We start from the raw sequence: 26,455 nt of genomic DNA, 5'->3' as shown, positions 1-26,455 counted from the left end.
AAAAGTATGAATCAAATTCACAAAGTATATACAAATCATGTCATGATGCGATAAGACACTTTTAAAATGTAATTTCAAAAATGAACAATATGATGCTCATCAAGACTTGATTTTTTAAGGCGTCACAACAAAATATTTTGTGGCTGAGCAAACTGCATTGACGGACCCTGCCTGAGCTATACTGATAAATAAAGTGTCTCGTCTGAACTTAGCGTAGCGGTGTTTACCATAACCACTATTGTGATATGAAAATAAGCATAACTGTGTATGGAAGCAAAATAGACATTTAGTCATTTTAATATAGCTTACAAAAACAAACCCTTAGAAAGTTATGTCAATTTTGTTGGGTTCAGCGTTGTATAAAACACGAAAACCCTTTTTTACCCAACGCGAAGGACTAAATAAAATCATAAAACGAGCTATATAGATCTCCTAATAAAACCTTTACGGAACCTACAATTAGTTTTGTTCATTATTTACGGATGTGTTTTAATTTTTGTGAACATTTTCTAAAAGCTGATGGACATGATTTTTAAATTCCTGAATATGCTTTGAATATTGGCTCATTTAAAAAAATCATGAACATTTTTTATTTCATGAAATCATTAGAAATCGTGATTTGTTTATAATTTGTGAGCAATTTTTTAAGTCGTGAACATTTTTTGATTTTTAGAATATTTTTTAAATTCACAAACAGTTTACCATTTTCCTACTTTTTTAAGAACTCGCAATTGTTTGATATTTTGGAAATCCGAAATTAATTTTGAGATAAAAAACCAAAACAGAAATAAAAAATTAAAAAGAAATAAAAAATAGGGGGCGCCATCAATCCGAAATTTATTTTTAGGGAAAAAACAAAATAGAAATAAAAAAAGATATAGAAAACAGGGGGCGCCACGACCCGCACATGGGCTGGCCCATTACTGCGCTTGGTAAAAAGAAAGAGAAAAAGCGTGAGAACCAGGGATCGAACCCCTGGTCTCCTGTGTGGAGCATCGTTGCCTCAGCCATCGCGCTGCTCATGCATTGGTGCTATTATATCATATCCACCTTTAATAACAGAACCCTGGAGCGATATTAGAAATTAAAAACGAATCGTTTTTGCCACTTACGGGTGGCATTGGTGGGTAATTATTGCCAACTTCGAGGGTTGTTTTTATGACGTACCACCAGAAGCGATGCGTGGTTTATTAGTAGGTAAAGATATATAGGTATAGTAGGTATATATATATATAGTGCTTCTGGCGGTATGTCATTAAAATTGCCCTTAAAGTTAATAAATATTACCCACCAATGCCATTTATAAGTGACAAAAGAAGGTTTGCAGGGAATCAACAACCTGGGCCGGCCCATGCAGTAGGAACCTCCTATACTGCGCTCTGTTCGCGTGAGAATACGCAGCACGCCTGTTTGGGCTGGCCCATGTGTGGGCAGCATGTTTTCAATTTCGTTTTTTTCCTTTCTGTTTTTGTTTTCTCTACTTTAAATAATTTGAGACTAAAAAAAACTTCTGAAATTTAAAAAACTTAGAATTTCGAAACAAAATGTTCAATAAAATATAAAATGTTTTTGAATTCAAAAAATGCTCATCATTTTTCAAAAAATGATTGAATATTCAGGAAAATCGCATTTGGAAAGAAATATCCTAAAATAAAAAATGTCCATGATTTTAGAAAAAGTCTGTGTATTAAAAATTGTTAATAAAACTGAAGAAAATGCTTGCTAATTCAAAAATGTGCATGAATTTTAAAACATGTCCTAAAATTTTAAAAACAGTTCATGAACTAAAAAATAGTTTCTTGATTCGTAAAATGTTTTCCGATTCAAGAAATGTTCATACTTTTTAAAAAATGTTCCTGAATTTCAAAAAATAATCCACCAATTTTGGAAAAAAATGTTCGTCTAATCTAGAATTGTTTGCCAAATTCAAAATAAAATGTTCACGAATATCGAAGGTAAGTAGTTAAACAATAATGTTTCTGAGTCTTTGTGACTATATACCAATGTTGAGGATATTGCTTATCGTTAGCATCTCGTCGGGCCAGGATTAGAGATTAATCGAAAATCGGCCGATTAATCAATTTTATCGCTCGACTATTAATCGGTCATTTTTTTGCAAATCTAAGGTTCCTAACATTAAAATATGTTATATTCAACACCAAAAATATATTGGACAGAAGTGTTACCTTGATTCCTAGCCTCTAAATCCTGATAATGAAAAACAAAACAGGACAATAGTACATATTGCTTAACAAGGTCCGGAAAACACAAATAAATATAGTTTTTGCAAAAATAGAGCAAGTAATAGGCTTGATTTATCAGTAGATTCTCGATAAACCGCCTGTCAGAGAGACAAATCTGTCCAAACGATAAACAGTGAAGATAAGGCATAATCTTATCGGTCACCCCAGGAGTAGCGATAAATCAGACGGTAAATCGCTGAATCGGAAAAAAATTAAAACAGTGCTATATACCCGCGTGAAGTTTGAAGAATTAACTACCTGGGTAGATCGAAATATTATAGTATGTTTTCTAAAAAAAAATCTTGAAACTCAAAACAATTCTTTGAATTACCATTTATTTGACAACCCCGATATATTTTAGAAAATGTGAACATTGCTTCAATTTATGAATAAATTTTAAAAAGGGATACATTTTCTTGCATTTATGAATAAATTTTCAAAATCATGCAATGAGATGTGAGGAAAATGTGATCATAGCTATTGGAGATAATGATTTACTTTTTCTCATTATAATTAATTATAAAGAACGTATATACACGATTAATCACAAACACCACATACATACACGATTGCCACACACGATCTTGGCAGGCTGTCACCCATCAAGGCATCAAGCACGCATTGCACCTGCATCAAAACGTCGCCGTCAGTCGCCACCGGTGACGCGCGGGGCGAGATATACAATCCATGGCCCTCCTCCACACACCTGACCCACCGACGACGACAACAGAGATATACGGCAAAAAGTTGCCGGTCTCATTTGGCCTGTATTATTCGAGACAAGATAACCTTCTGACCCTCGATCAGAAACTAAACCCAATCATATTAAGCCGGCGATTTAACTCGAATCGAGCAACGGAAGATTCCAGAGTCCCCACGAAGCTGCGCGGCCGGACTACCGACTACCTGGACCTTTCTCTCTCCTCGTTCCCCTTCCGGCTACAGGTTAAGCGGGTGGCCGGTGCCGGTACTGACGTACTCCCTTCGTCCGAAAATATTTGTCGTTGAAATGGATAAAAAAAGATATATCTTGAATTAAAATACGTCTAGATGCGTTTACTTTTATCTATTTTGATGACAAATATTTCCGGACGGAGGGAGTATTTATTGTAACACTGTATAGACGCAAATGCTTATACAAATACACCTACATTCATCTTTATGAGCGCATACATGTAAACTCTATTTATATGAGCACTTGAGAAACTGAGTCAGCATATCTGATAACATGCAGCAGCTGCCATGTTGCTCCAACCATTTCCGTCCCGTCGACTACACACAGTCGCCCCACATCTGTCCCACGAGAAATTAATCCAAACTTTCTGTAGTGTAGTAGCTTGTGAATCTTTTCAGCATGTAGACATATTTATAAATATGACTAAGAAAGAGTTCATTCTTAATTAGTTTTTTGCCAAAAAATGTCTTATTTATTAATAATATGTAGTAACAAAAGAAAGACCCTTATAAGCAACAAATAACAAGCAGGTCCTTGAACTCCTAGCAATGACTATAAACACATGAATAAGTCGAATGTGCGCCAATGTCATCACCCTCCTCAAAAGAGCCGACAAATCTTATTGTAGTTGAAAGTCAAAAAGTCATGAAGCTAAGGCTTAAAGCACCAACGCACCAAACAACAAACGTCGCCGATTAAAAAGAACATTGATTGGAACAACCATATCTACAAACACACTAACAACCATGAGCGCCCGTCAAAGCCACATGAATCCGTCAGAGACAACATAGCATATTTAAACAGATCTGTCAAAGACCAACAACGCAAGTAGATTAGCCGCAACTCCAAGTGTCTCCTCCCAAGCATGAATAAGGTGCGGGGAACACTATTTTAACTCTGAGACGTCGCTATGCCTCCCCAACCAAGACACTAAAAATACCTAAAGAAAATATGAGAACCAATATGAGAACACTAGCTTAGGACAACGTCCATTTTGCTTCTGAAATAGACGTTGGCCTCTTTTGTCCCCTTTACCTTTTCTTATTACACATATTGGCCAGGGAAATGTTTCCTATTTTCGTAAAAAAATCTGAGCGGGCAAAGACAGAGGCGTTCCCAAAAGCAATATGCCAGAATCAAGTAAATAACATAACGAATGAGCAGTCTCCTTAATTATATACGTCATATAGGGTAAACAAACTGATCAAGTTAACATGAATGGCATACGTACGAGACTATTCCGTGTATATTTATTAGCGGAAACGTCTATTATACATACATATGCACGTCTTCACCGGCCACGCATACAATGGAGTGGTGCGCATGCACAGGACAAGGGAGTAGCAGGCCGCCCGGCCGGCCGGCTGGCCGTGCCTAGTGTCAGGAGGCGACGCTGTTGTTGGCGTTCTGCAGAGACTGTAGCTGCGCCTTGCCGCTGAGGCCGCGCTGCCGGATGTGGGCCCGGTACTCGTCGAAGGTCATCTCCGGGTACAGCGCCGGGCGTCCCGGCGCCACCAGCTCCGCCATGGGCGCCACGGGCACGTCGCTCCGCGGGTTGTAGAAGAAGGCGAGCGATAGCCGCTCCTCCGCTGCGCTCACCGTCACCCGGTGCTCCACGCTCTTGTACGCCGCGTTGCTCAGCACCTGCGTACGTATACATACGCAGTTAAGACTAATACACCATTTATATACTTTCCCTATACACCAAAATAAGACGTTTTTGCAGTTGATTCCGAGTCGTAAACAGTACACCATTTACAATCAATTTGATCGAGAGGCTATTGGTGTCACACGTTAAGGGAGCTCAGGTGCAGAATAGACTTGATGGGCGATAGCTCTGGCACTGTGGCACCATCGAATGCAAAATAATCAAAGGCGTAGGCCGATTAGACACGCCTCTGGCTATAGCTACTGAACGCAAACTAGTTAGACCACTGAGTGGAGAGATATGAAAAGAAAGGAATCTTTAGAGCGACAGAGTAGGTGTCACTTGCACCTGAACCATTTTCTAATATGCCTATAGAGGAATATCACATGAAAGAAGAGAAATATGTCATTTCCTACGGTGCCTGAGTTGAGACCTTGCTAGTGCTTACGCCTACGCAAGGTCCAAAGCTAGCTACAAGTAGTAGCCTTTTTACAGAAGCCAAATTGACCCCAGAAGCCAAGGAAAATAACACAAGAGAGTACTACCTTGTGTGACAGAAATCATTCCACGTTGATCTTTGAACTTTTTCATTTTTCATTCTTTTTCGTTATAGAAGCGCGTGCTCACAAAGATAGCACTTTGTCATTTTCTTTTTGTTATTGCAGCGCATGCTCACAAAGGTTAGCACATACGTCTACAACAGTCAAGTTACACACCAAAAGACATACGTGTAGCAAATCGAGTATCTTAGGTGGTTATGTTCTTTGTGGACTACAAGGTATCTGTGATGACTTCGTCAATCTCATATTGTATTATCTCAAAGATGCTCATACGGATAAAGTGTATGTGTGTGTTTTTATAGGAATGAGTGTATGTGAGCATCTGCGGTCGTCCCGTGTTAAAAAAGACATATGTGTAATCAACTTAAAATTTCTTCTTACTCACATGAACGTAAAAAAAGGAATCTATACTTATCACTAACTTTATTTCTAACTATGTAGATTTGAAAAGTGAAAATGATATTCATATATGTAGCATTAACATATTCAAAAAGTAATTATTACTATAATTGTAAATCTTATATAATCAAATTGTCTATAAACAGTTTCTTTAGTCTTGGATTTATTTATTTTCGGAATCTTTAGTCTTGGATTAATATCCTATCGTTCTCATCTCACCTCACTCTGGACATAAACTATACACCAAAAAGCTCAATAATGTATTTTTAGGCTAACTAGTGTACAACTATTTATGACTAAAATTTAAAAACAAATCAGGTAACTGGAAATTATCAAAATTGTCATAAAATATCAAAATTTAAAAGCCTTGATCCTTTTTTCACTCGAGTATTTATGTCTATGTACAAAAGAAATATCATGCTTTTGGTGAATATTTTCGCACAGAAGAAACACATGAACTCTTTTTTTTTGCGGGAAGGAACAGATGAATTCAAAACATAGGCATAGAAAAAACGCTAGACTTGATATGTCACGTATCCGGAAAAAAATGCCTGAAACCGTGGTTTGGATGTGATGTATGAAAAATACCGGAATTATAGACACCAGAAGAATGAGAAAACAAACGGGTTCAAAAAGAAGAAGAAGAAGAAGAGAACATACAAATATGAGGTAAATTCATGTGATTGAAACATATCTTTCACGTGGATTCGTCATTATGCCGGGAAACAATCAATAGGAGACGCCTACACTTTGTTAGTTGGAGAAGCAGTTCTTGACAATTTTTTTAATGCAGTTCAACTGATACGTGTCGATACCCGAGGCTATCGTCCCGGACCCCCACTACCGGTTTCGTTTCGTTCCCTGCTTTTTCCCGGGTTGCACTCAAGTAGAATAGGTGCAAGTGCAACGTAGTACACCACGATTGCACGTAGTACATAGATACTGTACGTGTTGTACCTTTTCGGTGCTTGTAATGATTCACGACTGTTTGCCTAATTTGTTTGTTTTCTTTTCGTTGTACCTTTTCTACAATTTTACTTGGTTCTATATTTTTTTTGCATGGTAAATTTTCTTGATTCTATCAACTCACGGGTGCATATACCATATGTGTATGCTGTCGCCTGTACGTATGTGCGTTCCTACCACATACACGTAACGTACTTCCGTAGTACGCGGCACGTGTGTATATACCTGGATCTGGTCTCCGACGTTGACGATGAAGGCGTCAGGGACCGGGTCGACGGTGATCCACTGGCCATCTTTCCTCACCTGCAGCCCCCGAACGTGGTCGTCGACGAGCAGCATGGTCATGCCGCCGGGGTCGGAGTGCGCCGCCACGCCCAGCGTCAGCTCCGGCTGCGGGCACCTCGGGTAGAAGTTAACCCTCATGCATGCCCCCTCGCCGCCCTCCCCGCCGAACGCTGCCTGCAGCCTCCCGCCGTCGAGTCCCAGCCCCTTGGACAGCACCTTTGATACCCTCCGGCACAGCTTCACCACCTCCTCGCCGTACTCCTCCGTCGCGTCCCTGCCATGCATGCATACACATCGGCCAGCTAAATAACTTGTGAATTAATTGGATCGACGAGCATGCGACGCGAGTGCATGTAGGTAGACGTAGGTGCCTGTGTGCGTACCGTAGGGTGGACGGAAGGGACGGCCACTTGTCGTGGCTCTTGATCGACGGCGGGAGGAGGTGCAAGAAATAGTAGTCGCCCCAGTCGAGGTGCCCACCCTTGGTGGTACCGAGACGGCTGCCGTAGCCCTCGTACGTCGCCGGCGAGTTGGCGTACCGCTCGCGCACCTCGGCTGGCTGCCTGAAGAAGCCGCGCCACGACGAGCGCGCCCGCCGCAGCAGCTCAGGGCTCACGCCGTGGTTCACCGCCTGGAAGAACCCCCACTCCCGGCACGCCGCGTCCACGGCACGGACTGTCTCGCCCGAGTCCGGCATTGACATGTCCACTACCGGGATGTTTAGGCTGCCGCCCCCATGTGAGACCGCCGGTTGGAGGGTCGTCGCCGACGGCCGATCCAACGGCAGCTTGACGTACCGCTCAGGTATTGTCTCGCCGCAGGTGTCCGACACGGCCTGCACGCGCACCACGGGCTCCGGCCAGCCGGCGCCACCGTTGAAGCAGCTACTCATCGGAGCTAGTGCCTAGCTTGAGGCGGGTAGTGTTAATAAGGCGCTCCAACACTAAGCGCCTTTTATAAAGGAAGCAGAGGATAAGGGAGAGACACAGTCATTATTGAGGTGTTGAGAATATACAATTGAGCTAGTGCTTTGCTAGGGCATGAAAGCAACCTATATAGGATAATACAGACACGTGCTGCAAAGATTAAAAGTAGCTACGGCATGGGATTAACATTAACTAGTACAGTAGTATGTAGTATTGTTTCGTGTGGCTAGGATTCTTGTGTGGACATACTTTATGCTAGTGCTTTTGTGGACTCTATACCCATCCTATATTATATATACTACTTTTAGTAGCTAGGTCAGTGAAACTTAACAATCATGAGCAAAACAATGCACGTTTTATGCATTCTTGCGCTTTGTCATGAGCATTTGAGCGTGCTATAACTCTCTTTGATCCTTTGCAGCTTTCGAAGACTATACCTTACGTATATAATTGTCTACAGGTCACATCGAGAATGAATAACAGTGCTTATTTGTGACATGTGTGTTAGTATTAATCTATGTAGTGTTGACTAATCTTTTTTTAAAAAAATTCGTTAGTATTACCTCCGTCTTAAAATAAGTGTCTCAATCTTAATACAACTTTGTATTAAAGTTAATACTACCTCCGTCCGGGTTTATTGGTCCCCATTGTATTTCGTGCCAAATTTTGACCATAGATTAAACTAACAAAATGTTCACGCATGTCACCAAACATTATATTTTTGAAAACTATGTTCAAATACGAATCCAATGAGATAATTTCTCTTGACATGCATTAACATTTTGTTAGGTAAATTTTTAGTCAAAATTTAGCACAAACTACAAAGGGGATCTATAAACCAGGACGGAGGTAGTATAAAATTGGAGTATACAATTGTCCGCGCATGTATATATGTATATAGACGGTACTAGCTAGGAAGCCAATCGATTGGTTACATGCCTCTCGGATGCGGATACTGGCCAAAAGATAAACTTTTCTATTACTAAAAATCACTAATCTTATCTAGCTGATGTCCCTGGGAGTAATTTCTGGCAAACACCCCGGAGCCCTTCCATGTAGATCTAAGGGCATCTCCAGCCGTTCGGCCCCCCAGGGCGCCTAAATAGAGCGGCATGAGGGCGTGCCGGCGCTAGTTCGGCCCCTGGGGCGACATAGCTCCCAGTCACGCCCCCACACGCCGGCCCCAGGATGTGGAAAATTCAAACTTGATCGTTCCCGCTCTCAAAAGACGCCGCAAATCCGGCGATTGGATGGACGTAGTCTGGCGTTACAAAAAACAGAGCGCCGCCGTGCGCAACGATTCACTCGGCGGGGTCGGCTTCAGGCGTTGGCGGAGTCGACGTGTGCGGGCTCGTCGGTGTCGGAGCTGCTTCGGTGCAGGGCTGCGTCGGCGCGACTTCGGCACTGCTGGACGGCGATGTAGAGGCGTCGTTCGGGCTTGGCGTCCGTGCGGTCGTGGGCGTCGTCGGCGTTGCCGTCGGCAGCTCGTTCAGGATGAGGCCGCGCTGCACCAGGTACCACGCCTTGAGCTTCTTGTCGTTGCTCTGGAGCATGTCCGCACCGCTCATCAGAAAAGCCATGTCGGTGTTCCTCTTCTTCGCGGCGACGTTCGTCCGGAGCAGGTCGAGCTTGATGGCGTTGTTCTTCATTAGCGACGACCACCGCGCCTCGGTCTTCTCTTCGCGTAGGACGGCCCGGGCCTGGGCGTCGGCGAGGCAATGCTCGATGGACTCCTGCACTCGCGCGGTTGCTGCGTCGGTGCTTTTCCCCTTCTTTGCCAATTTGTGGCCGTCCGGCCGTCCCTCTGACGCGCCCGGAGTCGTCGCGTCTGGCTTGTATGTCTCCTTGGCCTTGTCGAGGGCACGCCGGACTTCCGCCCACTTCTCGTACTTGTCAATGCGCTTGTAGACGTGGAGGTGCTTGAACTCGGCGTCTTGGTTGTCGCCCCGATACATGGCGAACATACGCAGCAGCTGCGCGGAGGGGCAAACAGTTGGCGGGCGTAGGGGACGAAGATATGCAGGCGAACGGCGCGCGTACCTGATCCTCAACACTGGCGCCGCTCTCCGGGCGAGCCGCGACCTCCTCGACGATTCCATGCCATTTGTTGCACGCCAACTGGATACGCCCCCAATGGTTCGCCATCGCCTTGGAGCCACGCTGCATATAGACGCCTTTGAAGTAGGGGTCGACGAGCTTCCGCTCGTGGAACTCGGCCTTGATGCGGTCCCAGTACGTGTCCAAGCTCTGGTTCACGCCGGTGGTCGGGTCGAGGCAGACGACTTTCCATACTTCGGCGAGGCATTCCTCCTCCTTGGACGTCCACTTGATGCGCAGTTCGCCTGACCTAGCCGCCCGCTTCTTCTTCTTCCGGCGCCCCTTCGTCGGAACAGGAGCCGGCTCCTCCTCCTCCTCCTCCTCCTCCTCCTCCTCGGGTTCCTGCGCGTCGTCGCCGTAGACGTAGCCGAGCTCGGCCTCCATGTCGCTGTTGAGGTCCACTACCTCGTCCTGGGTGGCGAACCCGGGAGACGCGGCAGCCGCGGTCGATCCTGTCGCGATGATGTTGTCCATGTCGGCTCCCGTGTCGTCGGCGTCGCCGAGGTGTGAGAAAGGCAGCGGTCCGCGGTAGAGATGGGGCGTCGGTGTGGACGTGTAGGAGGCGGGCGGCGAGTAGTTGTATGGAGGGTACTGCACGCCGGCGAAGGTGGGCGAGGGCGTGCGCGTAGCGGGGTGACCATGAGGGAAGGTCACGTTTGGGTTGAACCCACCGTGCGCGTCGCCGTCGGCGTAGCCGGGCGACGATGAACCCCATGGAGATCCGGCGCCTTGCTGTCCCCAGGGCGCGTACTGGGCGTGGCTGACGACGGGGGGATTCATCCCCGCCTGGTCGACCGATGAGGAAGACGCCGCCGCGTGCGCCGCGTTGTCGCGGGCCTTCTTGGCTATGGCCCTGTTCCGCCTGTCGGCGGTGACTGCTTCGCGCCACTGAACTTCCACCCTCCACTCGGCGTTCGACAGGCCCGGTGGCTTCGATGGCGGCGCCCTCGGCTTCTTCTGCTTCGGCTGGGCCACGGCGCCAGTCGCGGGTGCCGCCGCGCGCGGCATGGCATACTTCTTCGGCGGCATGGCGTGCTTCTTTGCGGCGAGCGGGAGGGGGTTTGGCGGGAGAAAGGGAAAGAATGGCGGGAGGAAGGCGAGCGAGCGGGAGAGATGCGAGGGAAAAGCGTCAAGAAACGGCGGGAAAAGGCCCTCGGGTCGCTTTCAGGGCGGGCCCACACGCCTTTTTCGTTTGTGCCGGCTCCCCAAGAGCCCCCCAGGGCGCCGGGTTCGGCCTGGATCCGCCGGCACCAGTTTTGGCCCGAGCCGGCGAAAAACGGGCTTCTGGGAGCGCGACTAGGGCCTTTTTTGGCGCCGGCGCGGCAAAATCGCCTAGGGAGGACCTGTTGGGGGCGCGGCTGGAGATGCCCTAAGGGTGGCAGTTTTCTACCAGAAATACACTAACTGACATGGCAGTTCTCAAAACTGCCAACCTTATATACATGAAATGCCACTCAGGTTGTTCACATGCCCGCCCCTAGCCGGAGACCGTTCGCCGACTAGCGGCATCCTTAAAAGTATAGATTCATTTCAATGGAGAGTACAACTGTGGACTCTGCAATTGACTATTGCACAAGGCGACCTATGTATTTATCTTTTATGTTAATTTTTTGATAATATACACTTTTATTTACTTAATGTGTAGCATCAAGCAGATGCATAACTTGATGAGTGACACCAGGCATTTGCATAATTAAGATGCACGCAGCCAGAACCAACAATTTAAAAGAAGGAGGATATGAATGATATATCGGCAACATTTTAGTTATATGTTACCGAAATGATGCCTATGTCGATGGAGGTGGTGAACTTATCAGTAGAATATGATGTCACCCATGGTTGGTGAAACTTCCTGGCCAGCCGCTTCAATCATATAACACTGCCTTAAACAACGGTTTGTACCTCGTTTGGTCCAGCGTAGACCAAGTATGAAGCTAGTGCGTAAAATAAAAAATAACAACGTAGGAAGCAACAGAAAATAACCTATGTATTTACCTATTCCCTTTGTACAAATAACATCCCTCCAATCATGTAATAGAAAGCAACAAAAGTTTACTCAAAAGGGACAATTACGTGATAGGTCACACCAACAAATCCACACCTCCCACGAGACTAGTGTGTCAGATCTTCATCTTTCTTTCTTGTTCTTGAGAAGGCATCCCCTCCATACTTTGCCGACGAGCCCTTGTATTCGTCTTCCCTCTACCTGCCACTCCGGTGGCCCGTTGCAAGGAGGGGAATCCTAGTGCCTTCGCTCATGTTAGTAGTTTAATTAGCTTAGGGTTTCTTAATCCTTGCAGGTGCGCTGCTCGGGCGGATCGCAAGGGTTGGTCGCCACGACTACGACTTCAGGGGCTGGTCCTTAGGGGCACGTGCTCGAAGACTTCCTGGATGTCATCGACAAGGTTAAATTGGCTCTGATAGAGGAGTGGAGACAGCGACACGTCGATGACTCGTTCTGGCGACGGTAGTGGTTGTTCGACGGTCTAGAGCCCACGATGTAATTTTTGTTAAGTTTGAGGCCTTTGTACTTCTTATTATGAACTTTTATAATAGATATTGATCTTTTTCACAGAAAAGAGAGAAAAGGCATAAACTCTTCGTGGATCAAAAAACTTCATTGAGCTGCAAAAACTTGAAGATACGACGATATTTTACCTTCCACACCGGGGAGATCATCACTCCACTCGAAAAGAATGCTAGTCCAGTCATCAGTTTAATCTAACAACCTTTTTTCTTGTCTCAGCATAGCTAGTGCCTTCAAAGACGAGTAGCTATACTGCTACATGTCATAGGCATCGTGTGTGCTGATAAGATGCTTTCGTTTGCGGACACTGACAATGCAGCAATATTCAACTAGGTTAATTTATTCCCTCAAGAAAAAACTAGGTTAATTTAGGCAGGCACATAAATTGATTGCTGACTTTTTGTTCCTCTCGAGATTAATCGTTTTCCTTTGCTGTACAGTAGCCTAGATGTTTGGTTAGACTTCTCTTTCTCCTCCACGTGGTCTAATAATAAAGGTTTTTTTGGATCTAGCAAAATTTAGTAAATGTTGTACTCCATGTCAAAATCAAAATCTATGGAGTATATGGATCGATATACATCCCCACAATTTTCTCTTTTGCTAATTTGGGTGGACAATATTCAATTTATCACATGTATATACCCTGATTAAGGAATAATTTCTCTAGAGTTGTGAACGTCATGCATGATGTATCTCCCACAAATATATATCTTTCATATATTTACAATGTAGTCCTGAGTTTAACTATGGATAAAATATTAGGAAAATAAACTTTCATAATATTTTACGTTCGCCTAAATTTAACAGTCATAATATTTACGGCCATTATAGCTTTAAAATATATGAGATGCATGGTTTATCCGAAAATTGTTCTACAACAACAGGTATGTACCGGTGCCCTTCATAGACTACTTATAAACACGAGCTATACTCATTTGCCACTTTAAGGTTCACTAAAATGGGATATATGTGCAAATCACTTTCATCATGGATAGATGATTTTACGTTGACCTGGCGGTCTCGGAGGATGCGTTAGGTCAGCTACGTACGGTGTTCGACTCACCACTTCAGGAGCCACAGTTGAGGGCCATAGCAGCTATCTTCGGGAAGGCGATACTGCTCAACCTTGCGGAGGAGACAGGGATGGCTGAGCCGATCTTGGCGCGGTAGGTGCGATCGCACTGGTGGTGTTGGAGACATCTTTTCATATGTCGTTCAATGCCCTGGAGTTAGTGTGCTGGAATGTTCGAGGGCTTAACAATCCGGCCAAAAGGAAGGCGCTTAGAGGATTCGTGGACTCTGTTCGTGCAACGATTGTATGTATTTTAGAAACTAAGTTAGAGGTGGTGGACACATTTGTAATCTTGCAATGCATGGGACCGACTTATGATGGTTTCACATATTTGCCGGCGTCGAATACTAGAGGTGGTACTTTTGTGGCTTGGGACACAACGCGGGTACGCTTTTGACAAATTTTGTCAACGATTCCCATAGTATCACTGGGTACGTCTTGCCCACGGAGGGAGTGCCATGGTGGCTAACAGTAGTATACGGACCGCAGGAGGATGAGCACAAGATCAATTTCTAGAATGAGCTTTCGGAGCGTAGATCGCTAAGCCCAGGGCCTTGGCTAGTTATGGGGGACTTTAACCTTATCCTATACGCGGCAGACAAAAGTAACTCCAACTTGGACAGGAGAATGATGGGGAAGTTCAAGCGATTCGTTGATGATAACGCGCTCAAGGAGCTCTTTTTGCATGGACGCAAGTACACGTGGAGCAACGAAAGGGAAACACCAACGCTCACAAAGATTGACAGCGCCTTTGTCTCCGTTGACTGGGAGCTTGAACATCTGGATTGCTTGCTGCAAGCGCTATCTACCGAGTACTCCGATCACTGCTCGCTTCACCTTGCGCTCCATGAGCGCATGCATGTCAGGAGGAGATTTCGTTTTGAGAAATTTTGGGTCAAGATGGACGGTTTCTTGGATGTTGTCAAGGAGGCTTGGGTCTGCGACCCAGATATCACCGATCCCTTCATGCGACTTGACATCATGCTCCGCAACACAGCCTGAGCTGTTGCAACATGGGGACAAAAGGAGATAGGTAACATAAAACTGCAAATTGCAATTGCCAACATAGTCATCTTGCGGTTTGATTGTGCTCAGGAGAGTCGAGCGCTAACGGAGGAGGAGAGATGGCTTAGAAGGACGCTTAGGAACCTTGTGTCGGGGCTGGCATCCCTTGAGAGGACCATTGCGAGACAGAGATCGAGAATATCTTGGCTGCAAGAAGGAGATGCAAACACGCAACTGTTCCACTTGGTTGCAAATGGAAGACGAATGAAAAACTACATACCCTCCTTGATCATGGACGGGCACATCATCACAGATCAGAAAGGCAAGGAGGAAGTTTTCTACAATGCATACAAAGAGTTGCTCGGCAAGGATAGTGCCCGAGACTTCACACTTGATCTGGAGGACCTGGGTCTCACGTGTATTGATCTTTCGGAGCAAGATCGTGTGTTCTCTGAAGATGAGATTTGGGGGGTAATCAAGGATTTACCTTCGGACAAGGCGCCTGGGCTGGACGGGTTCATTGGCCTATTCTTCCAAAAGGCTTGTTAGATAATCAAGGAGGATATAGTTTCGGCAGTCCATAAACTTTTCCTTGGCAACGGGAGGGGGTTTGGAAGGCTTAAGCAAGCTTTGATCACACTTATACCTAAGTCCCCAGAAGCGAGTGATGTGTTTGATTTCAGACCTATATGCCTTGTGCACAGTATGCCCAAGATAGCATCCAAACTGCTGATAGCCAGGCTAAGGTCACGCATGGGAGAGCTTGTTCAGACAAACCAGTCCGCTTTCATCAAGGGCAGATGCTTACACGACAATTTCCTCTTCGTTCGAAATGGCGCGTTCGAATCATTGGAGGAAAGCCAAGGGAGTGTTGCTCAAGATTGACATTTCGAAAGCCTTCGACTCTCTGGTGTGGCCGTTCTTGTTTAAGGTGTTAAGGGCTAAAGGCTTCTCGGGGCGTTGGATCTCTTGGATTGCGATTTTTCTTACTACTGCCAGCTCGAGAGTTTTGGTGAATGGCTGCGCGGGCGAAAAATTCATGCATGCCAAAGGGCTTAGGCAAGGGGACTCGATATCCCCCTTGCTGTTTGTTATTTCCATGGACGTTTTAACGGCTATCATCAGCAAGGCGCATGAGGCCAGAGTGTTGAGTACCATCAATGGATGTAGCCCTATGCAGCGCTTGTCCCTGTACGTGGATGATGTGGTGCTCTTCATAAAGCCAACTTGGCCAGATCTCATGTTTGTTAAGGAAATTCTCACCATATTTGGAGTGGCATCAGGGCTCAAAGTAAACTATGCCAAATCTGCGGCGATCATGATCAGGGCTGAGAGTGAGGATGAGGAGCTTGTCAAGTCTGCACTACCATGGAAGATTGACACCTTTCCGTGCAAATATCTAGGGCTCCAGCTAAGCATAAAACAACTAAAAAGATCCGAGTGGCGGCCCATTGTTGATACAACACTACACATATTGGCAGGATGGCAAAGGGGACTGGTGACGAGGCCTGGGAGGCTCATACTTGTTAACCAAGTCATGAGGGCACGTGCTACACATCACCTCATGATCGCGGAGGCACAAAAATGGGCTCTGGAAAGAGTGGACAAAGGTTGTAGGGCTTTCTTCTGGGCCGGGACTAAGGCGGTGAATGGGGGCAAATGTGTTGTCTCATGGACTAAGGTGTGCAGGCCAAAGCACATGGGAGGGCTTGGAGTCATTGACTTGTCTAAACACAATATTGCATTAAGATTGAGATGGGAATGGCTCCGACGCATGGATGAGTCTAGGCCTTGGCAAGGCCTCAATTTGACCGCGGACAAAAAAGTGGACCAAGCCTTTGGGAGCCTAGTTAAGTGGGAAGTTGGATCCGGAGGCAAGACCTTGTTTTGGAAAGACCGATGGATACATGGTGCAACAATCAAAGAGATTGCCCCATTGGTGGTGGCAAAGGTGCGGACACAAGTAGCAAACAGGAGACTCATGCGGGATGCGATGCACATGCATGCATGGATGGATGATCTTGTAGGAGACCTATGTATGGAGGGACTCACTCAGTTCATCGGGCTTTGGGAGATACTCATGGAGGTCCAGCTGGATGATCAGATTGAGGACCGTCCCATCTGGGCTTGGAATGCATCGGGCGTATATACTGCATCCTCGGCGTACAAGATGTTGTGTGAGGGAGGAACTAGATTCCATTCCTTCGGGGCCATATGGAAGTGTTGGGCACCTCTTGCGTGCAAGATTTTCATGTGGCTAGCTGTGTAATATTGTCTCTGGGCATCAGACAGGAGAACCAGGCACAGTTTATAGGACCAAATCTCACAATGCTACATGTGTGACCAAGAAGAGGACACGGTTGATCATATATTGCTGCAATGCGTCTTCTTGCGGCAAGTGTGGTTTTGTTGCATTGTCAGGATGGGTATGGCGGCAGACCTATGCCCAACTAACAACTCAAGGCTGGTGCAGTGGTGGATGGAAGGTAGAAAACGAATAGATAAGCAATCTCGGAAAGGCTTTGCCACTTTTGTGATGCTAACCTGTTGGACGTTATGGAAGCAAAGGAATGTGAGGGTTTTTGGCACCGGAATGATCAAGAATGAATGGTATACGGTGGACATGATCTTCGATGATCTCAGGACATGGGCAAGAGCAGGAGCATTTGGAGGACATCTAGATATAGAGTAGTCGAGTACACTTAGGGAGTGGTGTGGAGGGTTGGTTAGGGTCGACTTGTGACCCCTAACTAGCACATGTGTAATCTCTTATACATATTTTCTCCCTTCTATAAAGCTAAGGTACGTCATTGGCGTACCCTCGGAAAAAAAGATGGTTAGTTTTACGTCACAGATGAATATCTATATGATCTTATGATTAAAGTCACATTATCATGGTATGAGGCTACATCCTTAATCTCTTCTCCATAGATCATTCTCCTCTCCTTAGATCTAAGGGATAGTAGGTGGTCTTGAGGTCTTTAGTGCATTTCTTATCCTCCCACTATCAAACGCGTGAAATGGTGCCAAAATGGTGATTTTCGGAGAAGATTTGGGCGTTTCCACGGCCGTTCCCATGTGGTTCGTACCAGTGCCCAACTTGTGTTTTGTCCTCTACCCCAAGCTCATTAATTCAGTATATTAGCATTACCTTTTACACATGACCACGACTTAAAATGACCCCAAAACCAAAGGTCTTATCTCAATGAGACGAATAACTTTCATGTTGCTTCTTCATTTGACATCATCTTGATGTCGCTCCTCTGGAATTCACCAAATACAACTATCGGTTCCCCTTTGTCTTGATCCGAAGTTGGCTCTTTTTATAGGGCTAGTCGAAGCAGACTTTCGTGAGAAATAGTATCTCAGTTTGTACGCATGTCGTTCCCAACGAAGTGCACATGCGAGTGTTATTGTGAGTTTTCCACTCACATTCGAGGTGTCGTGGGAAAACAAATAAGCAAGATAGCAAGTTCCAATTTTGACAAAGACTAGAGCAAGGATTTCTTAATATGTAACAAGGAAACAAATACAAGTAGTACATCAAGGAGTTCTGGCAAGATATGTTACGCCAAGAAATTATTGACAAGGCTGCATAGTGTTTCCTAGAATAGCAAGGGAATTACATGTCAGTAATAATGTTGTATGGGTACCCAAAGCGAAATATCAACTTCTTCAGGAATTTGACTGTTGCTGCTGCTGCTGCTGTGTCGCAATTACTGATTGGTTCTGCTTCGATCCACTTGGTGAACTTGTCAACTGCAACCAAGAGGTGAGTCTTCTTATCCTTTGATGGTTTGAAAGGACCAACCATGTCAAGCCCCCAGACCACAAACGATCAAGTGATTGGGATCATGCAAAGCTCTTGAGCCGGCACATGAGCTTGACCTGCAAATTTCTAACAACCGTCATACCTACGAACAACATCTATGCATCTGTGTGAGCCAGTAAAAACCATGTCGAAAAGCCTTTGTGACCAGAGATCTTGAACCGGCGCCATGACCACTATCTCCGGAGTGGATTTCAATGAGAATCTCACGATCTTCCTTAGGAGAAACACAACGCTGGAAAACGCCTGTAATACTCCTCCTAGCCATTGTAGATGGTCATGGACTTGGATCTCCTGATAATTTGTAGGGCAATGATTTCCTCTTCTGGGAGCTCGCTGCGAGTAAGATAAGCCAGATAAGGTACTATCCAATCTGGGATGGCGTGAACAACAACAATAGGAGCTACCTCTGGGTCAGGAATGTGATATCTTCCTCCGTCGATAGTTTGACAGACGGGTTATGTAAAACATCCAAGAAAACATTTGGTGGGACAGGCTTGCAATACCAAGCGAGATAGTGCATCTGTTGCCTCATTGAGCCGGCGATTACTATTATAGCATGCATGTAAGCCGCCATGAGGGGGTCTTTAGAGTCCCATGTCCCAGAGACCTGTTGAGCGACCAAACTTAAGTCGCCCAAACACCTGACCCGACTGAGATTCATCTCCTTGGCCATGTGGAGCCCATGAAGCAAAGCCTCATATTCAGCTACATTGTTAGTACAGGAAAACACGAGTCTCAAAACATAGCAAAATTTATGACGTCGTGGAGAAGTTAAGATAACTCCAACCCCCGTGCCTTCCAATTGCATGGAGCCATCAAAGTGTATTGTCCAGTATGTATTGTCCGGCCTCTCTTCTAGAATTTGTAATTCAGTCCAATCATTGATGAAATCCACCAAAGCTTGAGATTTGATGGCTGTCTGTGGCACATACTTCAGATGATGCAGACCCAGTTCAATAGCCCACTTGGCAACCCGACCAGTAGCCTCCATGTTCTAGATGATTTGTCTCCCAGGGGTGCTGAACTAACCACAGTGATAGGGTGCTCCTGCAAATAGTGCTTCAACTTGTGACTAGCCATGAAAACACCGAAAACTAGTTTCTGCCAATGTGGATATCACCGTTTTGACTCGGTTAGAACCTCACTGACATAATAAACTAGCCTTTGGATTGGATATTATTTTCCCTCTTCCTTGCATTATACGATGACTGCCACACTTACCGCTTTATTATTAGCAGCAATGTATAAGAGCATCGGCTCCTTCTCCTGAGGAGCAGAAGGGATAGGGGGTTGGAAACTGCTTCCTGAGGGACTCAAAAGCTTTGTCTTCTGCATCACCCCAAGCGAAATCATTTGTCTTCTTCAAGAGTTGATACAGATGGATGGCCTTCTCCCCAAGCCGGCTAATAAACCGGCTCAAAGCTGCCACGTGACCTAGTAGCCATTGGATGGCATTGATATTGGCCGGCTTGACTAACGATGTGATAGCTTTGATTTTTTCTGGGTTAGCCTCAATGCTACGCCTAGACACCAGAAACCCCAATAGTTTACTTATAGGAACACCAAACACACATTTGGCCGGGTTGAGCTTCATCTGGTAAACTCGAAGATTGTAAAACGTCTCCTTGAGTTTGTCAAGAAAAGTTTCCTTCTTCTGAGATTTGACCATGATATCATCAACATAAGCGTGAACGTTACGATCGATTTGATTGTGAAAACAATTCTGGACACAACGCTGGTAAGTTGCACCTGCACTTTTCAGATCAAATGGCATAGAAGTATAGCAAAAAGCCCCAAAGGGTGTGATAAAGTCTATCTTCTCTGGATCTTTTACCACCATCTTGATCTGATGATATCCAGAGTAAGCATCTAGGAAACACAAACACTCACAACCAACAGTGGAGTTAATGATCTGATCAATGCGAGGAAGAGCCAATGGATACTTAGGGCAAGCTTTGTTTAATTCTGTGTAATCAACACAAATCCACCAAGTTCCATTCTTCTTTAGAACAAGCATCAGATTAGCTAACCACTCATGGTGAAAAACTTCAACAATGAACACGGCAACTAGGAGCCGGGCCACTTCTCCAATGACTTTGCGTCTCCCCTCATTAAACGATGGAGGTATTGCCACACAAGTTTCATCTTAGGATCGACATTTAGGTAGTGCTCAGCGAGTTCTCTCGGTACACCAGGCATGTCAGAAAGTTTCCATGCAAAAATGTCATGATTCTCACGCATGAACTCGATGAGCGTGCTTTCCTATTTGGGGTCCATATTCGCCCCAATAGTGAACTACTAAGATGAGTTGCTAGGGGTGAAGTCAACCTTTTTTGTATCCTCAAGCGACTTGAACTTGAGTAGGGGATCAGATTCAGTAGTTGGATTTTTCAGAGAGGTCATATCAGCTGGGTCAACATTACCTTTATAGAGTTTTAACTCCTCGGCTGCACAGACTAACCCGGCATAGGCTGCATCTCCTTCCTCACACTCAAGAGCAATTTTCCTGTCTCCATTGACTGTGATAGTTCTCTCACGCCCTGACATCTTGAGCTTCAAATAGACATAGCAAGGACGTTCCATGAACCGAGCATAAGCCAGCCGTCCAAACAGAGCATGACAAGAACTTTTGATTTTAACCACCTCAAATGTCAGAAATTCAGATCTAAAGTTGAATTCAGTGCCAAAAGCGACTTCCAGGGAGATTTTTCCAACAGGATATGCCGACTTCCCGGGAACAATCCCATGAAACACTGTAGATGATGGCTTGAGCGGTTTCTCTGACAAATTCATGTGCTTGAAAGTATCATAGTAAAGGATGTTGATGCTACTCCTACCGTTCATGAGTACCTTAGTGAGTTTATAGCCACTTACTTGAAGTGCCACCACCAAGGCAAGACAACCTGGATTATCAACCCAGGGAGGGTGATCCGTTCGAATCCAAGTCACAGGCTGCTCCGACCAGTTCAAATATTCTGGAACTGCCGGCTCAACGAAATTAACGGTGCGCCTTTGGAGTTTTCGATCACATTTGCAAGTACTAGTTGTGAAGACATGATACTGCCCGCTGTACTGCTTCGAGTTGCTCTGACACCGGGAGTAACCACTCTATTTCTGATATCCCTGACCAGCGCACTGATTATTGCCTCCACCATTGCCAGCCCCCTGGAACCCAGACCCTTGGCTACCTGATCCCTAGAACCAGAATCCTGGGTAATTTCCCTGGAAATCGGCACCTAGGAAGCCGGCTCCTGAGCCGCCGGCTCCAAGATTTCCTAGAGGCCCACTGCTACCCCCGCCATTGTGATGGTTCTGAAAGGCTTGATTCTGAAATTCCTGCATTATGAAGCAATTTTCTCAAGAATGATTTGTCAGCTTGCCATCTACGCAGTGTTTTGGGCACAGGCCTTAAGGGCTTCCTCATAGTTATGAGGACGATTTCTAGAGTAGGGCCAACAAGAATTGTTGTGCCGGCACAGACTCTTGAAGTTGGTGTTTGTGTTAGCACCAAAATCTGAAACTCCATCAGTATTCTTGCGCTTATTGCCATCGTTATTGCCATGATTATTGTTGTTGCCACTACGTTGATGGCCCTTGCGACCATTTTTCTTGCCCTTGTCGGACTTCTCGTCATCGGAGGTTGGATCATTTTATTGCCAGACTCAGCATACCGAGTCAGAACATCCATGAGATTGCCCATATCTTTCACCTTCTGCTTCAGACGTCCAAGCTTCTGAACCAAAGGCTAGAAACGACAATTCTTCTGCAGAACAAGGACGGCTTGAGCAGCTGTGATGATGTCTGAAGAATTAATAATCTCTGAAACACAACGTGACCAGTGGTGTGTAGACTCATCATCACGCTGATCGCAGTGCTCTATATCAACAATCGTTGTTGGGCGTTTGCAGGTTCCTTGGAAATTCTTGATGAAATGCTCCTTCAGTTCTTCCCAGGTGTTGATTGAGTTGGGGTGCAAGTTTTTCAACCACATGCGTGCTGGCCCCTCTAACATCATAGTCGGATAACAAGCACAAACCACATCACTGACTTCCAGCATATCCATGGCTAACTCATAACTCTCAATCCACTCAGTCAGCTCTAGATCGACTGTATAATTAGAGATCTCACGAGGAATGAAATGTCTCCAACGTATCTATAATTTTTTATTGTTTCATGCTATTATAGTATTAATCTTGGATATTTTATATGCAATTATATGCTATTTTATATCATTTTTGGGACTAAACTATTAACCCAGTGCCTAGTGCCAGTTGTCGTTTTTTGCCTGTTTTTGGTTTTCTAGTAAATCGGTACCAAACAGAGTCCAAATGCTATGGAACTTTTTGACGGTTTTTTATGGACAAGAGAGACCCTAGAAGCTTTGGGACGAGACTAGAAGGAAAATGAGGAGACGACAAGGCAACAGGGCGCGCCCGGGGGGAAGGCAGTAGGCGCGCCTTAGTGCCTTGTGGGCCCCTCATGGCTCCATCTGACCTAATTCCACCACTATAATTCTCTAAAATGGGGAAACAAACAGAGAGCCAGCCAAAATATTTTCCCCTCCGCCGCAAGTTTTGTTCTTCCACAATCCCATCTGGAGGCCTTTTCCAATACTCTACAAGAAGGGGAATCAATTACAGAGGGCTTCTACATCATCCTTGCTGCCTTCCGATGATGCGTGAGTATTTTGCCACAGACCTACGAGTCCATAGCTAATGGAAAATTACTCTCAATGGCATACCGAAAGAGCTTCAACTGGTAAGAAGGCAAATCCTATTGAAGAAATCACTACGTTAAATGATAAAATGGATGTTCTTGTGAAAATGGTTGCTAGTAAGAATGCTCATGTTGATCCTAATGATGTGCCATTATGTACTTTGATTGAGAAAAATAATGATGCCGTTGATGTGGATTTTGTCTCTAGAAATAATGTCAATAAAAATGCTTATAGAGGTAATTTTAATCCTAGACCGTACCACAGAAATTCCTTTACTAATTATGGTAATTCCTATGGAAATCCTTATAATAATGATAATAGGATACCTACTGATCTTGATATTAATATTAAACAATTCATTAATTCTCAAAGAGTTTTAATGCTATGGTAGAAGAAAATTTGAATAAATTTGATGATATGGCTAGGAACATGGATAAAATTGCTCATTATGTGGAAAATCTCAAATCTATCTTTTTACACCTAAGCTTGATATTAATGAGGCCACTATGTCTCCATTACTGAAAGTAAGGAAGGAACCGCTAGGTTGAGAGCTAAGCGAGAATTCCTAGAAAAGGCTATTCCGCCCGATTTTTACCGTAGTCATGATGAAGATATTAAAATTATTGGTGTCTTGCCCATTGAATCTTTGTTTAGTAATATAAAATTTGATGAAAAAAGGACTGGAGATGAGTCAACTTTAGCTATAAGGCATCCCAATTGTTCCGAGGGTGATGATCCTAATGATAAAAATGATAAAAGTGGGTTTGGAGAGGTGAAGACTTTAGCTAGTGATGTGCCCACTACTTTGGATTAAAGGACTTTAGTTATGATAGCTGTTCTTTAATTGAGTGTATTTCCTTGTTTCAATCCATAATAAATTCACCCAATGCTTATGAAAAAAATCGTTTACTAAACATATTGTAGAAGCTATGATGAAAGCTTTTAAAGAAAAACTAGAGTTGGAGGTTTCAATACCTAGGAAATTATATGATGAGTGGGAACCTACTATTAAAGTAAAAATTGAAGATTATGAATGTAATGCTTTATGTGATTCGGATGCTAGCGTTTCCACTATACCAAAATCTTTATGTGATGTGCCAGGCCTTATTGATATGGATGAATGTTCCCTTAATTTGAACTTAGCGGATTCAACTATTAGGAAACCATTGGGTAGAATAAACGATGTGCTTATTCTTGCTAATAGAACTTAAGTACCCGTGGATTTCATTGTGCTTGATGTTGAATGTAATCCGTCTTGTCCTATAATACTTGGTAGGCCTTCCCTACGAACCATAGGTGCTATTATTGATATGAAAGAAGGAAACATAAGGTCCAATTTCCATTAAAGAGAGGAATGGAACACTTCCTTAGAAATAGAATTAAGCCACCATTATTATGAAGACCACCAATGGGTTGAAAACTAAGGATGACAATACTTGAAACTATGCATTATGCCTAGCTTGGGGGGTAAAACAATAACGCTTGTTGGGAGGCAATTCAATAGTTATCTTATGTTTCTTGTTTTCTTTTCTGCTTTCTTTGTGTTCCGACAATTATTCTAATTTAATGATTGTGGTTTTATGTCTCAATTAGTGTTTGTGCCAAGTAAAGCCTTTGGGATGATTTGGTTGATAGTTGACTTGATTATGTGAAAAAACAAAAAGTTTTGTGCCCGGTACCGGAATTTTTAAAATTGATCGGAACATGATAAAATTTTGCATTCTTTTACATATTATTGATATACAAACTGCCCATTTTGTCCTAATTTTTAGGAGTTTTTGGAGTTCTAGAAGTGTTACGTTTGTTCATATGATTACAGACTGTTCTCTTTTTGATAGATTCTGTGTTCACTGCATAGTATGCTTCTTTTGATGAATCTATGGATTATATCGGGGGGTATAAGTCATGGAAGTTAGAATATAGTAGGTATTATGCAATAATAAAATATGAATGAGTTTATACAAGTACCTAAAGTTTATGATTTGCTTGTTATACTAGCGGATCTCACGAGGTTTCTGTTGAGCTTTGTGTGCTGAAGTTTTCAAGTTTTGGGTGAGATCACGATGGATGAAGGAATAAGGAGTGGAAAGACCCTAAGATTGGGTATGCCGAAGGAAAATCGAGGTAATATTTAAGGAGAACCAAGCATCTAATCATGGGGATGCCCCGGATGGCATCCCCTCTTTCGCCTACAATCCATCGGTATATTACTTGGAGCTATATTTTTATTCATCACATGATATGAGTCTTGCTTGGAGCGTCGTGCATTATAGTAGTATTTTCTTTGTTTGCTTTTTCGTTTTCCGCAATCACTATTTGTTTCACACACCTTTTGAGAGGGACATGCATTTATTCACGATTTGTTAGAATACTTTATGTGCTTCACTTATATCTTTTGAGCTAGGCAGTTGCTCTAGTGCTTCACTTATATCTTTTAGAGCACGATGGTGGTTATATTATAAAGAAATAGTTGCACTCTCATGCTTCACTTATATCTTTTTGAGAGTCTAATGAATAGTAATGGCAACATGTACAGGTTCTGAAATTGGTCTGATATGATAGGTATTCAAGAGGGATATAATAAAAACTTTCATGTAGATCACTGAATATGTTAAGTTTGATTCCTTGCAATAGTTTTGCGATATAGAGATGGTAATATGTGGGAGGTACTTGTGAATAATTGTGGTTTAGTAAGAATATTGGTGTTAAGATTTGTGATTCTTGAAGCATGCAAGTATAGTCTTTAGTTATGCTAAGAAGTTGGAGCATGATTTATTATTGAGAGTCTTCCTTTGTGTGGAGGTCGGGGGAGCGCGATGGTTAACTCCTACCAACATCCCCCTAGGGGAATGTGTAGTAGTACTTTGTTTTGAGGGCTAATAGACTTTCACAACAAGTATGTGAGTTCTTTATGACTAATGTGAGTCTATGGATTGTGCGCACTCTCACCTTTCCGCCATTTGCTAGCCTCTTCTATATCGTGCATTGCCCTTTCTCGCAAACTTCACCAGTGCATCCAAACCCTATGATATGATATGATCTATCACACATAAGGCTCATTATATCTTCCTCAAAACAACCACCATACCTTCCTATCATGGCATTTCCATAGACATTCCGAGATATATTGCCATTCAACTTCCATCGTTCCATTATCATGACAAATATCTTCATTGCCATATTGCTTTGCATGGTCATATAGCTAACATAGTATTTGTGGCTC

General features: G+C 44.1%; 1 protein-coding gene across 1 annotated transcript; it reads right to left on the bottom strand.

Annotated features, from left to right (window-relative positions):
- Positions 1 to 4,326: 4,326 nt before the first annotated feature.
- On the bottom strand, positions 4,327 to 8,023 carry LOC123092461 (jasmonate-induced oxygenase 1). The gene is made up of 3 exons (XM_044514244.1): positions 7,440 to 8,023; positions 6,997 to 7,330; positions 4,327 to 4,842 (listed from the first exon to the last, which is right to left on the bottom strand). Exons 1-3 carry the CDS (start codon positions 7,946 to 7,948, stop codon positions 4,579 to 4,581), a joined length of 1,107 nt encoding a protein of 368 aa, XP_044370179.1. The 5' UTR covers positions 7,949 to 8,023; the 3' UTR covers positions 4,327 to 4,578.
- Between the last annotated feature and the right edge of the window lie 18,432 nt (positions 8,024 to 26,455).

Source organism: Triticum aestivum, chromosome 4B (assembly GCF_018294505.1).
Source record: "Triticum aestivum cultivar Chinese Spring chromosome 4B, IWGSC CS RefSeq v2.1, whole genome shotgun sequence".
NCBI classification, from domain to species: domain Eukaryota; kingdom Viridiplantae; phylum Streptophyta; class Magnoliopsida; order Poales; family Poaceae; genus Triticum; species Triticum aestivum.
Note: the sequence above shows the minus strand (reverse complement) of the source record. Positions and strands in the feature narration are given on the sequence as shown.

Excerpts from the sequence above, each read along its gene's own strand:
- LOC123092461 (XM_044514244.1), bottom strand. The coding sequence starts at position 7,948 with ATGAGTAGCTGCTTCAACGGTGGCGCCGGCTGGCCGGAGCCCGTGGTG. Across the intron at positions 7,331-7,439 it reads TCCCTTCCGTCCACCCTACG|GGACGCGACGGAGGAGTACG; the intron begins GTACGCACACAG and ends CATGCATGGCAG. Across the intron at positions 4,843-6,996 it reads ACGTCGGAGACCAGATCCAG|GTGCTGAGCAACGCGGCGTA; the intron begins GTATATACACAC and ends ATACGTACGCAG.